Here is a 22,583-nt window from a genome sequence, read left to right as displayed (position 1 = left end):
AATTTTAAGGCTTTGCTTTCCCCTGGCTCGCCACTTAGGGCTCAGTACAAAGCTAGATATTCATATAATCATTCATGCGTTCTATTGTATTCTTTTTATTCTTTCCAAATAAAACAGTTTAGCCTAGTATTGTTTTGGATCCATAATTAAGTTTATATTGTTTAGAAATTAGATCGTTTGTCGAAAATTATGAGTGAAAACCATATTCTTGGACAATGAGAGCTAAAAGAAGACTCTAAAGCTAAATAGTATCCTTGCTCGCATAAAAATCACAGGATCAATTTGAGTAGGATACATAAGTAATTTATGTTAATCTAAACATTATTTTAATTAACCAGCTTAATCCATATTTTGGTTTTAAGTTTAGGAGAAATTACAAGTTTAATTTAATGCGCTAGAGGGTGCCACTAATATGAATTTTCATTTTCTCTTTCCTAATTTCCTTCTAAAGTCTCAATATCTTGGGATTCAATTCTTTGTAATTATTTTTACTATAACATGGAGCCTTAGTTAAAGAGCATTGACTAACCATTTTACCATAATCGGGGCCTTAAAGGTTTTTTTCTTATTTATAATTTTTTTTTTTTTTAAAAAAAAAAAAAACTAAATTACATTATTGCCATTTAGGGCCAAATTATTTTATTGAGGGCCTTAGTTGACTGCCTAATTGGCTTAACCAATCAGCAGGCCGGTCTTGCTTGAAATTTTCTCCCTGAATATTTCATTGGAATTCAGGCAGGGAACATGAGAGGGGATCCTGAGTTCTGAGGTGTCCAAAAACTTACCCAGACACTTTGGGACCCAGATCTCCTTTCTCATTTCCTGCCTGAATTCCCTATAATTTAGATAATTTGCAGAATCCTTTGATACAGAAAACAACAAATATTTAAAGTGGACTGTAGATTTGAAAACGAAAATTGGAAGGCAATACTAACCTATCACTAGCACGACCTAGTTAATTATGATATGCTACGCTTTGTTATGAAACATTATTTAGGTATTTCGGGATAGTTAAGAGTTGAGTGACTGCCATGACTTGAAGTTGAACACACAGGATGGTTAGAAAGGACAATTACACATTACCTATTTATATTTTCTTCAACTATTTAGCCACTAGTCATGTGATGTCAACGTTTTTTTTTTTCTTCCTTATTGGGTAAGTATGTCAACGTATTCCTAAGTACAGCTGGACAACAATTCTGCTCAGTTAGTTAATGTGTTTTGAAAGCTATTTTATGTTTTTTTTTTTTTTTTTTTTTCCTTGTTTAAAAAGTATTATGTGACCTAAAGGTAAAACATGCTTTTGTGTTTTGAAAAGTGTTTTGTGTTTGAAATTTTTTTAATCTTTTTGCTTTGAGAAGAGAAAATAAAAGATATGATATTATGAAATGCTTGTAGCTGCAAAGAATAATATTATCTAAGTATACGAATTCTTCGCCGTTTACCAACGATAGCCAAAAGAATCCAACATCCCAACAACATGTACAGTTTATCTTGTGGCGGTGTACAAGGGCTCGCACGTTGCTCGCAAAAGAAAGACAACCACAGCTCTATTATATATACGGTGTAAATCTTGCTACATAACCGGCCGGTTGTCCCTTTGTCTAGTGTTTACAAGCATGACGGCCTTCTTATTTTTTTTATGACTTATGGTGAAGACTAGGGAGATATGATTTGAGAATCAAATTTATTTAGTTATTATGCCTAATAATCAAATCAAGAGTTATTTAGGGAGAAGCCTCTCTTTTGCTTTGTCACAAAGCTGATGTTTATTGTTGCCGTTTACTCCATTTGGTGGGGAGACAAATGCGAGAAGCCATGGGGGGAGCTAGTCACACTGTACTCTTGAAGTTTCGTTTGCTTGACGAATTTCTTATCCATCTAAAAAAGAAATAGAGAAATATAACACAGGGATGGGCAATCAGCAATTTTGTCGCCTCGTAAAAAGGTAACTGTATCTGTATGCGATGTATGTGTGCATCCGGTGCTTGTTTCAATACCCTGTGCTGTTGACTCTACAGAGCAAGTCTTTCATATGTTTCTCATCCTTCAGAACGGTGTTCTATGTTTAAAAAAGAAGAAGAAGAAGAAGAAGAAGAAGCTTGGCAAGGGGTTTCAATAAATGCAAATAACATGTAAAAATCGCAAGTAATATTCATGCTTACAGACTAACCTGTTGAAAATAAAGTTTGATAATCATCACATCATGCCCACACCGTCATTTTTTTTCACAATCACTTTATTGAAACAGAAATAGACAAATTTCACATGACATTTCTGCCAAAAACCCACCAAGAACTCTTTGTCCTCTTCTTTCAGCTCCTCAATGGGATGCCTGAAAATAACAGAATATGACAAATAAAGTTATACACACACTCTCTCTCTCTAAAATAATGATTTTAAAATGCAATTAATGAAAATAAGATTTTTAAAAACGCACTAAAGGCATTTTGATAAAACCCCATTTCGACATTTAAAATCATGTGTTTTTTAAACGTGCACTCTATTACTTGCGATTTGAAAACAAAAAATTTCCATGTTTTCAAACTGCCATTTTTTTCAAATGGGACACTTTTTGCAATTTTGTTTAAAATCGCACTTTTAGCTTTCAAAATTGTAGGGTCAAATGGACTATAAGTAATGAAGCTAAATTTCACTTCAATTTCCACACCTCTCAAAACTCATGTATGGGTCCCATTCACCAATAATTCACACATAATCTTTCTTATCCCACGCCAAAATTCAGAAAGCTAAACAACAAAAAAATGGATAAAATGACTAGATGCCATATCAGAAAACCTTCATATAGAGTTCTTTCAGACAAGCAAAAATAGAGAAACTCCATCTTTTTTACTCACTCTTGCCCAGATGCCAAATACTCGATATCAGAAATCATATACAAAGTGGGCATCATAAAAGACCCTCCCCCAATCTCCCTGAGCAGCACAATATTATTCAGTAGATGCCAACCTTCATCATTCTTCTAAGAATATAATGACAAACAAATCAAAATAACGAAATGAAAAGTGCCTTATCCAAACAAGTAGCATTAATAGGAAAATTCTTTTTCACCACAGCATTTTTGGGAAGACTAGCAATCCAGATGTGAGATTGGTCAAGAAAATCATGGAGGTTTGCCACTTAAATGTTCTGGTATCCTGTAGGTGGCTGACACTGCTGAAAATCGAAGCTCCTTCAATGTGGTGGTGGTGGCATATGGAATCAAAAGGAAACAGATTGGTAGGTGGGTCCCTCAAGGTTTGGTTCCTGAATTCAGATGGATCCTTATCTGAGCATAGAGGTTGCTATCAAGCATTTCAAAGAACCATGATAGAGACGCTTTACGCACTAAAACTGCTTTAGTGTTCCATCAAGAGTTTTGGGCTGTCAGGCTTGGGTTACTAGTGGCAAAGGTCTCTAATGTGGACACTAACTCAAGGATACTGAGAAGATCCACAATAAAACTATTCTGAATCCATGGAGAGTAAGGAGCATGGCTGACTTGTGGCTTATGCATCTAGACTGTGCTGGTTTTCTTGTAAAATTGTTGGTGTGTATCTAGAAACCAATGTTCTCATTGATTACTTTGCCAGTTTCTGTACCGATACCGGTACCCAGAAGAGGGTAAGAAGTGGATAGATAGAGATGACAAGAAGCATACTAATAAAAAATACTAGTTCAATAAATTGCATTCATTAAATGCGCCCTCGCCCCCTTTCTCACTTTTGCAAAAGTCTAATAATTCAACCTTCACCAAAATAATCAACACAGTTGCAGAACATACAGCAATTCCTCCAATGATCTTGGTTTAAAAACTAAATTGTAATTAGTTTGGCAGGATGGCAGATTCTTTTCAGCATATTAGAGCCATGTCCAAAATAAAGCAAGATTCAAAATATGTACATGTATCAGTGGAGTATATGCCGCTGTGCATGAACCATTTAAAACAAAAAAGTTTGACATTTAATCTAGAAAGATCTGTGAGTATTGCCTGGGAAAAATATTGATCTCAACAATAAACAACCAAAGAAGTACTTATCAACTTATCAAAAAAGAAGCGTTCCTTGTACTATTTTCTAAACAAGTAGCAAAAATTCAACCAACTTATTTAATTGAACCTTAAACAAAGCATTTTACAAGAACTAATATCCAATATTAACAAGCAAAGAAAGATAAAAGGTACCTAATGTTCATGGCCATGGCCATGGGAATTATCATCATGCCCATGGGCCTCCCAAGGATGTCGCCAACCCTAAAGATACAACAGAAAAGAGAAAACAAGTTGGAAAAGCAGACTATAACGAAAAAGGGCTCAAATACATTGAAAAATGGAACCAAATTCACTCTTACCAATACTACAGGACCATCTTGCTTGGCCCTGTACAGCACCCAAAACCTGACATAACAAATTTCAAAAAAATCATAAACTCACCAGCAAATGAAAGAACCAATTTAAAGCCCTTCATCATCAAACTTTGAAAGACACATCCACGCAATATTATTACTGTCACGTCCACGCACACTAATCAGCTAATTTTGTCTTCAAATATAGCTTTTGCTCCTTTTTATTAAGAAAAGTTTATATACTGGTTATATAAATTGAATAAAATTTTTGCAGATCTTTATACTCCCATAAGTAAAATTGAGCTAGGAAATCCACTATATTGAATCCAGAAAGCCATTAATATATGCAAAAGAAAATAATAAGAACTTAAAAAAAAAATTAAAAAAAATCACTGTTACAAGGCATCCCTCCAAATCAAAAGTTTTATGTTTAAGCTCGAACCCAGGTTTCAACAGCTAAAAAACCCACTTATAACACAGAAATGTCCACAAAATTACTCTTTTTATTCGTGTTAATCAATGTTACACTCACTCGGTCTATATAGCATTTACTGCTTCCCGACTTCGGATCCTAAAACGAAATTTCAGATTACAATAAATAGATCTGGGGTACCGAATTTGTATACACCCAAGTGATTGATTGTGAAACGAAATTAGGGTTTTGTTAATGGAAAATAGATTGAAACACAGAAGAAGAGGGAAGAAAAGAGGGCAAACACTGACCACATGATAGCGCACATGCCCTTCCCGGTGAGCGCGTGCCAGCGCTTTGGGTGGTGCACCGTGAAGCCCTTGTACGTCGTGCCCTCTCCATGGCCTCCTCCCATCTCTCTCTGCGCAAGCCTTTACTCGGAAATGGTCGGGATCGGTGGACTGATGTGGTAGTTTAGCACCAAAAAACGGAAAGACAAACAGAAAAACAGAAACACACACGCCTCGTTGAAGTGAGCCCAATTGAGGCCCAATTACATTTATCTGATTCGAAAGATTGTAGTCTTTTAATGTATGGGCCAGACATTAATGTCTTTTTTTAAAAAAAAAAAAAAAATTTTAAAGAGATACAAACACAAACACTGAGCAAAAACAACGAGAAACAAAACTAATAGGGTGTGGATCCTTCCCACTATAAATGAGAAAAGAGGGGAAATGAGATAAGTGAGTAAAAATGCAACCCAAATCAACTTTAGCTACGGCCCAATAAGCCACATGGTGAACACATAAATGAAATGTGAACTTTTCTTGCCTTTTAAGAGGAAAATGGGGGAATCATAGCAATAGAGTCAGGCGATACTGTTTTCAATTTTCCAATTTTGAACCAGAGATGGGTGTTGGAGCACCATGATTATAATAAGAGTGTTTGATGAAAGATTTGTTTTTTTTTTTAAAAAAAATAAAAAATAAAATAAAAACTCTCAAACCAATATCTCTCAGGACAGGACCATCCTCTCTAGGAGCTACACTAAATTAAAAAGATAATTAAAAAAAAAAAAAAAAAAAGTGAAAAAGAGAACTTCTATAGGTAGATTCGGTTCTCCCCTGTCTCCATCAGCATTGCCCTATTGCTTGTGTTCTTTATTGGGCAAATAGAGTAAGATGGGCCTATCTGATATAGACGTTCCTTAATAGGCAATAGGCATTATATTTATATACATTGGAGCACTGAGCACTGAGCACTGAGCACTAAGTGCATTCCCGGCCGATACTCATACTCGATCATTTTCTCAAAATTTAAAGATTCAAATTATTTTTTATTTTTTTATTTCAATTTGCTCTTCAATAACTTTCCTAAATGCTTCCGTATATTATTAAAATATATATATATATTTTTTATTTTACTTTTTTTTATATATATATTTTATTCCTTTTATTTATACTTTCTCTCTCCCTCATATTTTCTTCTTCTTTCTTTTCGATGCAGCAACCCATTTCTTCTTCATGGAATTTCTTCATTTTCTTCTCCTCCCAGCAAGGATGCTAATGTCCTCACTCCCGTCCCTGTGATCCTTTTGCACCCAACCACCTCAAATTTCTTCAATTTCCAACACCCCCTCGCGATCGCTATCAACCCCATGTCGTCCAAGTCCGCCGAGTTCTTTATCGACAGCAACTCTAGCCCTTCACACAACGCGACCCCATCCAACTGCGACGCAATCGGCGTGCACACGCCTTGACGCCTTGTGTCTTTGATTTGATTTTTGGGTTTCTTTGGTTTGATTTGATTTCTGGGTTTCCAATTTTCGCTTTTTTTTAAGCACAACTTCATGAGATTTTTGGGTTTCTTTAGTTTGATAGTTGAAAGTTCAAAGAAATCTCTTATTCAGTCTAAAATCTCTAGTTTGATCGGTCTAAGTTTCTCAGTTTCTTTGGTTTGAATGCCTTTACTGCTCGTTTGGTGGGGCAAGAGAGAGAAAGAGAGGTGAGAGGAGAGAGGTGAGAGATTTTTTTTTTTCTAATTTAATAAGGCAACTGATCGCTATAATGGAACCTAATACATTGGGTTTTACTGTAGCATCTGATAGTTTAAAGAACTATATAGGGAATTTGCTGTGAGCCAGTGGCACATTTTTTTACACATAGGGAATAGACTCCCTTATAAACTAAGGGAGTCTGTTGGAAATGCTCTAAGAATCTTAGATTCTCAATAAGACAACACAATACTTTTATTTATTTATTTATTTTTAATGTGTGTGGGAGTGGGAAGAAGGATATTGATTTAGTGGATAAAATGCTAGGAGGATGAGATTTATGCTCATTAGTCCTTTTTTTTTTTAAAAAAAAAAAACAATCTCACTGAAGAAGGATCACGAGCATAACGTTCTTACATAACAGAGCAAAAAACTTTGAAAAATCATAACTGAAGCTACGAGGTTACAAATCATAGATGCTTACATAAAAATCAAACATTCAAGACTTACCTATAACATCAATATCTGCTAACCTATGACTACTTTTCAATTGTAATACCAGATCTGTTCCAAACAAACTCAACTCAATGCATAGGTAGCTTATCTTCCTCACTCTGAAAACAGATTACATCTACAATCCAAAGTCTGGACAATCCTTATTGAAACAAAAATACAAACAATAAAAAACAGAGAAAACCCAACCCCAACAGAAAATAGCCATAAAAGCATATATCTGCTCCTGAGAATACTAGATCTACCCCTCATCGACCAAAAATGGTTGAGAAACTACATCATTTTCCTCGTAGATCGTTCAGGAGAGCAGATCAAAAGAGAAAACAATTATTCACAACAAACAAAACATGCAACACAACTAGCAAATCAGTAGCATCCGGAGTGGAGGAAATGATAGGCATTGACCAGAGTTGGCACGTGGTGGAGCGGATAGAGGAAAAGGGAGGCCCAGCACCTTGGAGGGCGGGTGGTAGTGGTCGAAGTTGCTATTTTTTGCCCAAAAATGCCTTAAAAAAAAAAAAAAAGAGTTGGCACGTGGTGGAGCAGATAGAGGAAAAGGGAGGCCCAGCACCTTGGAGGGCGGGTGGTAGCGGTCAAAGTTGCTATTTTTGGCCCAAAAATACCTTAAAAAATAAAAGGCTTAGAAGGGGAGGAGGGAGAGGAGGAAGGAGCCGGCTTTTTTTCCTTTCTATGCTCAATTGCTTGTGTTCTTTACTGGGCAAAAAAGTTAGATTCGGTGCTTGCAAGGCATTATATACATTGGAGCACTGAGCACTGAGCACTAAGGATCTCAATAAGACAACACAGTAATTTTATTTATTTATTTTAATGTGTGTGGGAGTGGGTAGAAGGATATTGATTTAGCGGATAAAATGCTTGGCGGATGAGATTTATTCTCGTTAGTCCTTACTCGTCGGCTTTCTTCTTCTATTCGTATTCGGTCAGATTGGATTGGGCTAACCGGCTAAGGTTTGACTTGCCTTGAGTAAATGCTTATAAATTTTATATATGAAAAATATTACATGTATTTTCAAATAGCTTTTGGTGTTTCCGATTTAGGGCTCATTTGTGAGTGAGATTTTAATAAGTTCGATTTTAAAAATTATGTTTTTAAAATTAATTTTTTTTTTAAATTACACATGTGTTTGGTAAAATATGTTAAGAAGTATTTTTTTATTAATTGAGTGTTTTGATAACATTAATATATAATTGCGGTTTCTTGGCCAAATAAATAAATATTGCCCCAAATATTTTTTTAAGCGAAATCATAATTTTGATTTAAATTTCTATTTTTTAAAATAAGCACCTTGTAGTGAGCTTATACAAATCACGAATTTTTTCATGATTTTAAAATTTGGGTTTTTAAAATCGCATTTTCAAACACTCTAAAATTACGATTTAATTTAAAAACGTAAATTATTTTTTAAAAAACGCACTCCCAAACGGACCGTTAATATAATAGTAAAATTTTGGACCAACTAATTTATATATTTTAATAATTTTTGCTGCAAGAAGAATTTGAGAATAACACTGTAACATTTCTCTTTCCATATTGCTCCGAACAAAAGACAAAAGAAAAGAAAAAAAAAAACCAATCTAATCTAATCCAATTTAGACTGACGTGGGAATTTTGCTAATATCTTCACCATTGAGTAATTTATGTTGACGAATCAATAAATTAATATTTTCCTTTACGACAGCGTTTTCAAGGCTATCATTTTCCTGACGACAGCTGAACGGCCGCCAGGTACGTTTTAAATAAAAGATAACAAAATAAAAGCTGCAATTTACACGTGAAATTTTGAAGGAAAAAAGGTTGGCAAAATTTTCACTAATTTCACCGACCAGTCCGACCACCAATCATCCCAACGAACGTGGCTAAATCCCAATCCCCAGAAAAGACCTCTCAGCCGAGATCGTACGTAAAACACACCACGAAAGCAAATCCAACGGCCACAGTAGCCCCAAGAAAACGTCGCCGACCATGTTAAGACTGGTCGACGCACGTAGTCAAAGACTTCATACTCGAGCTGAACAATAAGTGTGTTAAAGGCAGGGGCAGCAGATCAGAGCACAAAGCGGCGTCGTATCGTAATGGCGCAGAGTAGCAGCAACCAGGTGATTGATCAAAGGAGCGGTTTCTGCAAATCCAACTCCATCTTCTACAGCAAGCGCAACCCCACGGCGCACCCACCGAACAATTCACTGGACGTGACCACGTTCATCTCGTCCCGGGCCCACCATGGCAAGATCGCCTTCATCGACGCCTCCACCGGCGCCCAGCTCACCTTTGCCGAACTCTGGAGAGCCGTCGATTCTGTCGCCACGTGGCTCTCCAACATGGGCGTCCGGAAAGGCCACGTCATCCTCCTCCTCTCCCCCAACTCCATCTTCTTCCCCGTGGTGTGCCTCGCCGTCATGTCCCTCGGTGCCGTAATAACCACCACTAATCCCCTCAATACCCCCCGAGAAATCGCCAAGCAAATTGCCGATTCGAAACCGGTCCTCGCTTTCACGACTCGCCAACTCGTCCCCAAACTCGCCGGGTCGAACCTCCGGATCGTCCTCCTGGATGAGCAGTCAATCCCAGCCGTTCAAAACGCGAGAATCGTGGCCACGTTGGAGGAATTGCTGAAGAAGCAGCCGAGTGGGGCCCGAGTCAGGGACCAAGTCGACCAGGACGACACGGCGACTCTGCTCTACTCGTCAGGCACCACCGGCGCGAGCAAAGGCGTCGTAGGTTCGCACAGGAACCTCATAGCGATGGTTCAGATCGTGCTGAATCGGTTCAAATTGGAAGATGGAGAGTACAGGTTCATCTGCACAGTCCCTATGTTCCACATCTACGGCCTAGCAGTGTTCGCACTGGCCCTGCTCGCTTCGGGGACGACGGTGGTGATTCTCTCCAAGTACGAGATGCACGATATGCTCTCGGCGATCGAGAAGTACCGGGTCACGTACCTCCCGCTCGTGCCGCCGATACTGGTGGCGCTCGTGAACGGCGCGGATCGGATACGTGCCAAGTACGACCTGAGCTCGCTGCAGGCGGTTTTATCGGGTGGGGCTCCGCTGGGGAAGGAGATGATCGAAGGCTTCGTGGAGAAGTATCCGACGGTGACGATTCTTCAGGGGTACGGGTTGACGGAATCGACGGGGGTCGGGGCGTCCACTGACTCGCTGGAAGAGAGTAGAAGGTACGGTACGGCGGGGTTGTTGTCGCCGGGCATGAATGCGAAGATTGTGGATCCGGAGAACGGCGAGGCTCTGCCGGTGAACCGAACCGGTGAGCTTTGGCTCACCGGTCCCTCCATCATGAAAGGTACAGCGGAAATATAATTATCTTCTTTATCTAAGTCTTATTATTATTAATTTGTAATAATAAAGAGGGTTTAATAAGTTTTAGAATTCGTTTGGCTCCGTGATTTGCCGGCCAAACTTCTGTTTAAAAACAAGATTGAGTTTGAAAAAGTTTTAGCCGGACAATGTAGAAAAATTTACATCTTCATGCTGAGATTTTTTTTAAGTAGTTTAAGACATTATTTATCGCAGCTGTAGACTTTTATTTACTTGTTTTTAAGAATGTTATTAAAACAGATGACACTAATTCAAATCTTTTTTTTGTATGGACATTAAAAAAAAAAATTGTTAAATTAAACTTAGACTTAATTTTATAAGATAAGAATTTGCTTATATAAAAGCTTATCATAAAGATATTTTTAAATTTTAAGTGAATAATTAAGCTTTATTTTTATTATGTTAAGGGCAACGTGTAGACAAGGTCTCTTTTTGATATAACTGTTCATATTATATATTATATTGCCGCATAATTATGTGGGCTGTCGGGGATAATCATTGTTTACTACTTCGACTGTGTAGGTTGTTGCCTTCTTTGCATATTTGCCACATGTTTGTAATAAAATATGAAGGGGGTAGTTCCGCAATTTGGCATGTCTGGTTTAGTAGATTTAGAGTGAGCACACATTAGCTAAAAATATGTATTTTAGAGTTGTATCATGTATGAGAGAGATGGCTAACTAAAAGCCTAAAAAAATGTTGGAGTGCTTTGAAAATTTTTTGATGTGCTAATTTTAGGACACATGTTTTAGCTAAATGGGCTGCTTTCAATTATGTTTTTGGAAGCATTTTCACGGGGCCTCTTATTCTCTTTTGCATTCGGATCAGGAATGAAAATGACCCTCCCTTGTAATATTTTTTTCTATTCAATTAAAAAAAAAAAAAAAAAGCCTAAAAAATGTTCATCCGATTTGGTAAACCAAATACATTTTGCACTTGAGCTAAGTGCATTGTACATGTATTTTATGCATTGTTTTCTCCCCCCTTTCTTTTCTATTTGGGTTAAAAAATAAAGAAAAAATATTTAAATGGTATAGAAAATAAATAAATAATGGGATGGAGAATACTTTTGAAAAGTCATTAGCTAGAATATATATATATATATTTTTTTAAAAAAAGGTAATATTCATTAGCTACTTTAGATAGAAATTCAGAGAATTCATTCCCTAGATCACAGAATTTTTATCAAGTAAGCAATATTTCAGGTTGTCAGGCTATTTTCGCTGGTCACATTTCCTTTTAGTAATACTGGGAAAGTTGTTGCAGGCTATTTCAGTAATCCAGAGGCGACAGCATCAACTCTTGACTCAGAGGGATGGTTGAAAACTGGAGATCTATGCTACATTGATGATGATGGCTTCATTTTTGTGGTTGATAGGTTGAAGGAGCTGATTAAATACAAGGGATATCAGGTGAGACTTGGGTGTTTCTTTAAATCTAGCCTTCTTTCCAGAATTCCTCTGCTTTAGTTATGTAGGATAAGAATGCAACTAAAAATTGAATCTTGAAAAATATGCTGATTTCGCTTTTAATGTACCAGGTCCCTCCAGCAGAGCTAGAGGCCTTGTTGCTCACTCATCCAGAGATCTCTGATGCTGCTGTTATACCGTAAGTCTTCTCTCTAATAAAAAAAAAAAAGCTTGGAAATTATGAAAACCCTTTTTGTGTTGTTTGTTAATGTATTTTTCTTTAAAATAGGGCAGATGGTTTTCCTAGAGATTAATATCTAATTTACCTGATCCTTAAAACAAAAAAAGAAAAAGAGTTTCTCAGTTAATGTTTTTTTGTTTTAGGATTCCTGATAAGGAGGCTGGACAGTGTCCCATGGCATATGTGGTGAGAAAAGCTGGAAGCAATTTATCTGAGGGTGCAGTCATGGATTTCATAGCGGGACAGGTGAGCTGAGTTGAGCTGAAGTAGTTTATATGAGTTGTGTTTTGTTGAATCTCTAGACACAAATTCTTTGTTCTCACTGTATTGATTTGCTGTCATCTTCACAGGTGGCTCCATACAAGAAAATCAGGAGAGTGGCATTTATAGCTTCTGTACCCAAGAATCCGTCCGGCAAGATTCTCAGGAAGGATCTAATACAACTTTCATCCTCCAAACTTTGAACTGTTTGCATTTCATGGCTAATTTAGATCACATGCTTGTAGCCATTTTATGCTGTCGTGTACCATATGTGCTTGTTATTTTGGCTTGACATTGAGGTTTTATGCTTTCTGTTTTCTGTGAGAAATCGACTTGGTTGAACAGAAAGCCATATCTACTTGATGATCAGACAAATTTTGTTCTGCTGTGTTTTTCCTCCACACAGGAGGAAAAGAATGAATAGCAACAACAATAATAATAGCTAGAAATTTGTGCTACTAGAGGGAATTACATTCGAAGAAATGGTTTAGGTTTGTGTCCTGTTTTGTGCACCCAGTGTTAGAATAACACAAAAAAAAAAAAACAAAAAACAAAAAAACAAAACAAAACAAAACAAAAAAACAAAAAAAAAAAAACAAACAAATAGTTTTGCTCTTCCTTTACAGCATCTGTATAGATCAAATATGAGAATGACATGCCTCTATTGCTAGATATTGAGCTTTCCCTTGTCTACCTGATATCTCGTCTCTCCTGTGTCTCCTGTGGATGCCCTAAGTGCAGGAAAAAACCTCTATTATATGTGTAGATGAGATCTAATGGGCCAACTCCACTTATATATAGGGTGAGAGTACATGCTTCTTCAAATGTCCACAAAAAATTTGCACAACCCATTATGAGTCCAAAAAACTAAACAACTATGCAAGTACACACAAAAATGAAAAAAATATAACACAAATGATGCAAATTGAAAGAGTCACGCGTCCTTAATTAATGATATAAGACTCCAAGTTTGAGTACAAAGTAAACAAAATGCAAGCCTTGCTCATGAGAAATTAGACGTACATTATTTTCAATGTACAAGAGTGTATCCTGGCAATGTCAGCAAAATTCGCTATAGGCTTCAAAATTGAGGATGTTGAAGCTCCCCTACAAGTGGCCATGGAGAGTTGACAGTACACCGATGTCTAGTTTCTCAGAAGGATTCTTCCTCAATAAAGAGAGAATGTACTCCATCAATTCTTCCTCACAAGGAACTTGTAATGGCCCCAGAATCGTTGACCCAAACTCCTCCTGGGCCATCTCCAACAGCACCCGAAAAATAGGATGGTTCAAGTAGTAGAGAGGCACAACAAATCTTCTGCCTTCCTTTGTATACACAGCAAAGTAACCCTTCTTTCTCTTCTTCCATTTCTCTATGATCTCACTTAGCTTCTTAGGACTTCTCTTCATGCTGAAGCCTTTGATCTTTCTGAAGATTTTGAAGCTTTGATGGGTAGTTTGAAGAAGCTAGATGGTTAAATATTTTTATAGGCAAGTGGGCTGAAGTAGACGGTTGATTAATTGATAAGACTAAAGATTCATTATGTGTGGAGACAATGCGGTGGCTCGTGACATAGTGATGTTGGGGACCTTTTGCTAAAAATCACGCAAGAAAAGCAATATGTGCTTTAAATGCGTGAGCCAATGCTCTAGTGATTTGTGGCTGGAGGCTTGTAGAAGTTGGCAAGGATTATCTAGTTTTATCTGCCTTCCCTTTTTTTCTTTTTCTGTTTGGTGCTGCTTCTGGTAAGGCTATGAAAGTGGTATCTGTTTAAAAAAAAAAAAAAAAAAAAAAAACCACTTGGGCTCCCTAAAAAAGAAGTTCAATGTAGTCCACCCGGTAAGTTTAATTCTTAGTTCCGTCCTTACATATGAGTTCGATTAAAGTTTTGACAAAATGATCTTACTACTTTTCTCTGTCTTAAAAATAGATAAGTTGTCTTTAATATGAGGCGTGAGCTTAATATATATATATAACTTAACAAATCTTTTGAAGTGATAAAACAAATGTACTAGTGCATTTCTAGCTAGAATGTGCTAATGATCCTATAGGATCATTTCCCATTATAGTGATTTGTTGGTTTCATATGCAAACTTGACACAAATGTGCTGATGCTTTTTTTCAAGCGTTATCTATAAAGTAATGCTACACACATTTTCACACATTTTAATATAAATTTTAAAATTATATTTAACTTTAAAATAAATTATTATTTAATTTTAATTCAATAATAATTTTAAAAATGACGTGTCGGTTACATGTGCAAACTACTGACAGCCACCTGAGAATGATCGGTGTTTATTGTTGAGTGGGCCAACACATCAATCTGTGGTAGGCTCTGCTAGGAGTGTGGTTCATCACCCAAGAACAAAAAGTCCATACGATTGCCGCTTCAACACTTGGCCTTTTCAATCCTATTTGCACGTGCATTACGTCTCATGTTGCCCAACTAGGCAACGACGGTCGACTTTGGATAGGCTAGAAAAGTTCCATATTTTCTGCTAAGAAAAAACAAAGTTCTATGTTACCCCAAATTCCTTCCCTCTGGGATTGGCTACCAAGTCCTACCAAAAATGTGCCTCAATTACACAGCCTTATAGTTGAGCTCCATGTTGTGCATAACCACCCACTGCTTTATTGCCATCAAAATTTTCTAAAATTTAAAAATTAAATACTTGTGAGTTTTATGCTTTTCCATGAATCGAACCCCCAAAATTAATATATGTGACCACAATCACATGCCCCCACCAGAACTATATTGCTACTCATGAATGCTCAGTTAAATCCAGAACAATCCCATTTCCAAAACCATGTCTTTTATCCAATCAGCACATGGTTTTGGTTTCATATATATATATATATATATATATATGAAAGTTCCCTGCAAGGCATTCTGCTGATCATACCAGAACCTCTCCAGTAACCATATACCCAGCTAGTCCTACGGCGTCGTTGTTTCCTCAATATGATCAGCTTGAAGAAGCTCATTGCCATGGTAAGGAAGTGGAAGAAAATGGCTGGCATTAATGGGAGGAGAAGCATCCCATGGCCACTGCCAAAACTCAGATATAGGCAGCCAGCTCACAAGGGTCACTTTGTTGTATATACTGCTGACATGAAGCGGTTTGTGGTGCCCTTGCCTTATTTGAGTTGCAAAATCTTCAAAGAGCTGTTTAGAATGTCTGAGGAGGAGTTTGGGCTGCCGACGGATGGGCCGATCACTTTGCCGTGCGATGCGGCTTTCATGGAGTGCGTTATCTCGGTGGTTCGAAGCAGTGTCTCGGAGCTCGACAAGGCAATATCGCTAGCCTCTTGTACTGCATCAGTCTCTGAAGGGTTAAGTTTTCGTCAAATATCCATCCATGGCTTCTGATCGATCATGCATATGCATGTATGTACCTCCTATTGATCAAAACAAATTTTTAAAATTACGAACATTTGTTTCCCCAGTTAATATAGCCATGATTCATCAATAAAGATCTTGTAATTTTTAAACAATTACTGATTCAAGATTTAGTTGAAAATGTTATTAATTTCTATTGTAAAATAAGTATAAAATAAAAATGTAATTTCTAACCTTACTTTAAAAAAAAAAGGGTTAATAACATTTTTATTACTTATTTTTTTATTTTTTTTTCACGTAGGTTTCAAATGGTATCAGAGATAGTACTTGATTTATGGGTAAAGAGTACCAATTTAATATTTTCGTCACATTCCATTAACCGAACTAATTTCTGCCACCTTATTCCGGCCCTAGGGTGACCAAAATGAGGGTGGCTGAAATTACTTCAATGGCCAAAATGAGGGTGGCCGGCCACCTCCATTGGCCAAAATGGAGTGATCGGGCCACCCCATATTTGTCTTTTTTCTTTTTTTTTTTAACTTTTGATTTTTTTAATTAGTTTTATGTTTTTTTTTTTTAAAAAAAAATTTGTTAGGACATGTGGCATGTTTTTGTTATAACACATATCAGTCCATTAGTTTGATTGACTAAACGGTGACGGATGTACTAAATCGATATTTACTCATAAGTCATGTATCATCTGTGATACGAATTAAAAATTAAAAAAAAAAAAAAAAAAAGTGAAAACCTAAGTTATTAACCAAAAAAAAATCACATTTTTTCCTTTTCTATTCCCACCCCTCCCTCCACCCCAAAAAAAAAAAAAAAAAAAAAAAAAAAAAAAGAGAGATATTTAGGTGGCTCAGCCCTCAACCCTAGCCCACTTGTGATCACCAGGCCTTTTGGGCTTTTGCCCTTAATGGGTCAATTTTTCTAACTGGTACAAACTGACCAAGCATTCGTTTGGATACGACCCAAAACAAAAACAAAAAATTATCTTTATTTGTAATTGAATTCTAGAAATATTTTTGCAGATCCTCTTAGCCTCTTGGATACAATGGGATAAGATGGAAATAAAGACTGTTTTAATTAAGTTCAAAATTAGTATGTTAAACAAACATTTAATATTAGTTACTCTAAGCTAATAATTGGATTCGGGTGCAATATATGCTTAGGAATATTCTAAAACAGCATGCCAAGAAAATTACATTTTTAAATGCATATAAAGCTATTACCATCCCTTGTAACATTTTCCCGCATTTGATTAAAAAAAAAAAGAAAAAAAGAAGAAGCTATTACCTATTAAAAAACTGTAAAGAGTACTTGTGTTTCAATTAAGATCTCTTTAGATCGGGGTGTCTAGATTACACTGTAATTCAAGCAATTTATAAAGATGTTTGTAAGGTTAACTTGTTCTCAATAGATGAGTCCTGCCTTAGGTAAATGAGGGTGTGGGAAAATAGGCCTACATCCTTATTTTCTGTAGACTACTCGTGTATCCAACTCAAAAATTTAATAGATACAATGGGGTAATATTAAAGGGAACGCTAGTGTGCATGAACAGTTCATGCACGCCGGCGTTTCCTGTATCATGACCTGATACAATGAACTTTCTTTTTACATTTTTTGCTTTTATTTTTAAAGCGATAAAGCTTTAAGAGTACCATTAATGATTGAGGAATGGAAAATATAATATTTTAGGATAATAATTGTGAATAAATTATCTTTCTTTCTTTTTTTTCTTCTTTTTTTAAGTGCTATTATGTATAGAATAGACCTCTTTAACAAAACAACAAATCATTCATGGCCAATATAAATTTATTAAATAGATTAAAGGAGGCGAAAAGTTCCCCTTCCAGTACCCCCAACATTTAAAGAACATCGCAAAGTATTCAACCTGGCCTCCTTATCTTAAAAAATAATAAATAAATAAAAGATTTTGTACGACAAAGGGGAAAAAACATATATATTATCATGTTGGAAAAGATTACTTATAACATGAGCTGTCTTTAGTGCAGGCAACCATGCCTTCAAGTGGGAAAAAAAAAAAAAAAAAAGTCCACCCCACGTGGCAATGTAGAGAGGGGTGAAAGTTGCATAGACCATCATGGCAATGAGCCTGTTTCCTTGCAAACCAAAAAGATAAAAGTTTTGGGGGAAAATTTATTTTGCCTATGAAGTTTTAAGGGTTTGTCAATTCGAATCTCAATATTTAAAAATTGACAATATACACTCTTAATGTTTCAAAAATTTTCAATTTAGACTCTCCGTTACTAATTTTTATTTAATTGGACGAAAATCATCCCATGTGCGTCTCACGTGAGATTTTGATGCCCTCTATTCCAATTTTGCCCTTATTAAAACTTACAAAATTACGTAATTATTCTTATTAAAACCTATGAAATTGAAGGTAATTACGTAATTTCATAGGTTTTAATGAGGGCAAAATTGGAATAGAGGGCATCAGAATCCCACGCGAGACGCACGTGGGATGATTTCCGTCCAATTAGACGGAAATTAGTAACAGAGAATCTGAATTGAAAATTTTTGAAACATTAGGGGGGTACATTGTCAATTTTTAAACATTAGGGTTCGAATTGAAAAACTCCTGAAATTTCAGGGGTAAAGTAAATTTAACCCTAAAGTTTTCATTTAAATTAAGTTGGAAGACTTTCTTTTAATTTAGTCTATTAAACTAATGTGTTCAAAATATATGAGAAATGTATATGCATTTCACAAGAGAATCACATGTATTTTAAACACACCAGTTTAATAGATTAGATATTGAAGGAATTTCTATCATTAATTTAATTTGAATGAAAACTTTGTCTAAAAAATAAGTAAAGTAATGTTATACATCACATTTTTATCTAATTGTACTGACATGACATTGCTAATCAACCCTTAGATTCACACCCATTTCATAAATACGAGCTATCGTGACATGTTTTAAGTGGCTTTGCATTCTAGTCACTTATAAAAAAATAAAAAATAAAAAATAAAAAGGAAATATGCTATTTTTTTGCTAAAAGAACTAGCCGAATGTGGGTGATTTTTCATACAAATTTACTAGAGACCTAATAATTAATATGAATGGTCTAAAAGACAAGGAACCAAAAGTTTGCGAAAAGAAAGGGAAATAAGGCATAGCCAACTAAGCCAAGGGAGAAAAAAGAAAAACAAAGCTCAAAAGCAGTTTTCACGAAATGGTACTGTTCAAAAAACAAATGGGTCCTCTTCACGCCACTAACAAAATATACGAAAGAAACCACGTATCTTCATGGAAAGTGATGTTATTGCTTGAAGGCCACATATATATGTATATAATGAAATCGGTTGCCTCGTGGATCAACATTAACGTAGCTTCAAACTTCAAACCATACATCGAATCTCTTTTGCTTCATCATGGGTCGTCCCTACACACTTAAAGCTTCACGTGGCATTGACGACAAACTATCGAAGCAGAAAAAGATGATCAACTGATTCAGACAAATTAAAGGCAAGTTGAACGGAAATAAAGTAAGAAAAAAGAAGAAACGAGGAAGGTTTATTTGAAAGATGACTTTGAAATATGCTTTATGAGGAGTGTTTACGTGGTGCATGCAGTAGGGTTTGCAGAGATAGTGCAAAGTAATTAAGTTAATTATCTAAACTCGCTTGCTTGCTGTTCAACTATTATTGGAGGCTGAAGGGAGTGACACGGACAGGAGGGGATAAGGGGTGAAGGGAGAGAGAATAGTTATTTACTAAAGGTAAAAGATAAAGAGAGTAAAGAAAAACCTGTTAAAAGCTGGAATTGTTTATGTTATTATCATGGTAAGTTTCAATTTGAGGTATGGCTGCTAGATTGGTTTAGCCAGGTCAATTTTTCTTGTTTATATCGGCTCTAAAAATTTTAGTGTATTAGTTAGATACTTAACATTGGTATCATTGCAAACAATACGTCGTCACATATTGAGATTTTGTAGGGGGCGACCTATGGAAAGGACTACATGCATGGTGTTTGATTGAAGCCACCACAAATGTGAAAAAAGGTTACTGATCTGAAGTGAAATCCACCATAGAATGGATTGCCTGATGAGGACGTCAGCTCAAAAGCGTGGTGAATTGTTATGATATATCTTGGTGGGGCCATTTTGGAGATTGGGTGCTAGAATGAGCCAGCGTGATATGAGATACGTTTAATTAAGGATCTGACTTTTCGCCTTCCATTAGCTTTTGAACTTTTGACGTATTGATTATGTCAAAGCAGGCACCAAAGTCACTTATTCAAATTTCGAAAGATACAAGTGATATATGGATATGGTTATCTGAGGTCTGAGTAAAGCCATCACAATGGTGGAAAAGGCTACTTGATCAAGAGTGAAAGTTGCTAAAGAGAGGGTTGTCGACTTGTCGTGGATATGGGCACAAAAAATGTTGTAAATTATTATGATTGTGATGGGGCCAATTTGAAGCATGAGTGCTTGTTAGCCTAAAATATTGGACCAACTTAGTATTATTGGTGGTATTATCCTTGAAGTGATCTACCAATTTGAGGTAAATTTTGAAAAGATATTTGGCGGAGTAGGAGTATCTCTCCAAAGGATAATGATATACAATAATTATATATTACTTGGAGGCTTATATGAGACTCATCTGTCTAAATTAATTTTGAATTACCCTACAATCTACTTAATTAGGTGAGCTCATATCAACTTTCTAACATCTATAACTCTTCTAGAAATCCTCTCAAATCCACTTCCCCTCTCTCAAAAAAATTACATCGTAATTAGAAAAAGGTAATCTTATTATACTTTTTGTTTAAAACGTGCAATTAATATCCAAATGTCATTCAACGTGTATTATGATCAGCCATTTACTTGAAAGCGAAGCACGCCGACTTGGGCCCATGGGAGGACCAAAAAAAAAAACATTAGAAGACTATTTCTTCATCGATCAACATCTTCAGGGAATTGCTGACTATCCAGCAAATATTATTACCAAATAATTCTTCTCACTGTCTCACTCTCGCACCGGGATGCATGTGGACTACATGTGTAACAGTATGCTTCTTCTACGTGGCATGTTACGTATCACTGTTAACGTATGACATGTTACGTAAGCAAAATTGTGTTATGATCATATATATACCAAAAACATATATATATAAAGGTGCATGGTCTATTGATAATAATACAAAACGCACCTAATCATTAGGGTACACCTCAGGGTTAACAACAAATTTTTTGTCCATCATCTCTCATGGGTGGTCGCGACCACCACCAATCGATATATTTAATGGTCGAGACTACCAAAGCTCTCAAATTTGATGGTTGCAACTATCGAATTTGGTGATCCATATATACCATTTTTCGTAGTGATTAGAGGTGATGTCGATTAGGAATTTAGTGGTGCGGAAGGATTTTGTGCCTGTAACTCTCTTTACTTTTAGGGAATATTAAAATTAATCCAAAAACAGTAAATCTAATCCAAATCTCCTCCATAGAATTAGCTCGCAGGTCGGTCTCATGCACTGTGTTGATCAAATGACTATTTTTACAGATGAACTCCTACTACGTCATACACTGATAATAGAAGGAGTTTTATTAAAGTTTGATGGCCAAAGTAGGTAGGTCACTGAGACTGCGGAGGAAATTTGACCACTCTTTTGGGGTTGCTGCTATATACATGCAATACGAATCGCTTTTTCAAACAAGACAAGGTTCAAAAGTTCCCATGCACCAAACACCAATTGGTTTGTGCCATGTTTATGGTAGATATATAATAGCAGCCCATGTGGTCACAGTCAAAGATCCCCCTCCTTTATTTCTTCCCTCTTAATTATTTTCCCAGGTTAATGTTCCACCCAAGGCTCTAGCTAGAATGATCCGGATCCCTCTAGCTAACCCACTCAGCATCCACATCGATCGGTCCCCTGAACTTTTTCTATAATTATACTAATTAATATTTAAAAAAACTTTCACGAAGTCCACTCGTCGAAACAGATTTCAACCCCTCTTATTTAGATTACTGAGTCTCATGAGAACTCGCTTGTATTTATTGATGTCGGCCGAATCCTTTTTTAATTTTTAACAGTTTTATTGCTTGAATTGTTAGTAATTTGAACTATAAATATAAGAAAATTTTGAAAAAATTCACTTGTCCAAGCAAATTTCAAACACCTAGCTACTATTCAGATGAACCTCACAAATTAAGGGATTGAGATCCCTTAAAATTTTCTTTAAATTTGAGATTCTTAAATTCATAAATTTCATCCGTTTATCTCATATAAGCGTCTAAAATAAGGGTCCGTTTGGGAGTGCGATTTCAATAATTGCGTTTTTAAAATAGCATAGTCGTTTGGTAAAACATATTAAAAAGTTTTTTTTTTATTTTTATCAATTGAGTATTGTTTGGATAACATTAGCATATAATTGCAGTTTCATGACCAAATTACCAATAAAGACATTTCTTTATAACAGTAAAATAACTAGCATTGTCTATAAGCCTCCATTTTTAATACCTATGCAAACAAAAGTATGCTTTCTAATTTGACATTAACTTTGAGTTTTCTACTTAGGCAATTATATATTGCTATATTACTTGTTTCTATATGCTTTTTTGTTTTTGTATTTTTTTTTTCTTGAAACATATTCCAAATAGACATGTAATAAAAAATACAAGAACAATACATCAAATTAAACTAATAATGTTTATGAAATTTAACTGT

At 35.9% G+C, this 22,583-nt stretch overlaps 3 protein-coding genes across 3 annotated transcripts; 2 read left to right on the top strand and 1 right to left on the bottom strand.

The window, feature by feature from the left end:
- The first annotated feature begins 9,124 nt into the window (after positions 1 to 9,124).
- Positions 9,125 to 12,985, top strand: LOC132190047 (probable CoA ligase CCL5). The gene is made up of 5 exons (XM_059604928.1): positions 9,125 to 10,581; positions 11,883 to 12,028; positions 12,157 to 12,224; positions 12,410 to 12,512; positions 12,617 to 12,985. Exons 1-5 carry the CDS (start codon positions 9,357 to 9,359, stop codon positions 12,728 to 12,730), a joined length of 1,656 nt encoding a protein of 551 aa, XP_059460911.1. The 5' UTR covers positions 9,125 to 9,356; the 3' UTR covers positions 12,731 to 12,985.
- A 649-nt stretch (positions 12,986 to 13,634) lies between these two features.
- Positions 13,635 to 13,937, bottom strand: LOC132191075 (auxin-responsive protein SAUR36). Its single transcript, XM_059606093.1, has one exon. The coding sequence runs from the start codon at positions 13,935 to 13,937 to the stop codon at positions 13,635 to 13,637; it is 303 nt and encodes a 100-aa protein (XP_059462076.1).
- Positions 13,938 to 15,493: 1,556 nt separating this feature from the next.
- LOC132191152 (auxin-responsive protein SAUR68-like) lies at positions 15,494 to 15,901 on the top strand. Its single transcript, XM_059606173.1, has one exon. It carries the CDS (start codon positions 15,494 to 15,496, stop codon positions 15,899 to 15,901), a length of 408 nt encoding a protein of 135 aa, XP_059462156.1.
- The last annotated feature ends 6,682 nt before the right edge of the window (positions 15,902 to 22,583 follow it).

The sequence above is a fragment of the Corylus avellana genome, chromosome ca8 (assembly GCF_901000735.1).
Source record: "Corylus avellana chromosome ca8, CavTom2PMs-1.0".
Classification (NCBI taxonomy): domain Eukaryota; kingdom Viridiplantae; phylum Streptophyta; class Magnoliopsida; order Fagales; family Betulaceae; genus Corylus; species Corylus avellana.
This window is presented reverse-complemented; position numbering and strand designations above follow the sequence as displayed.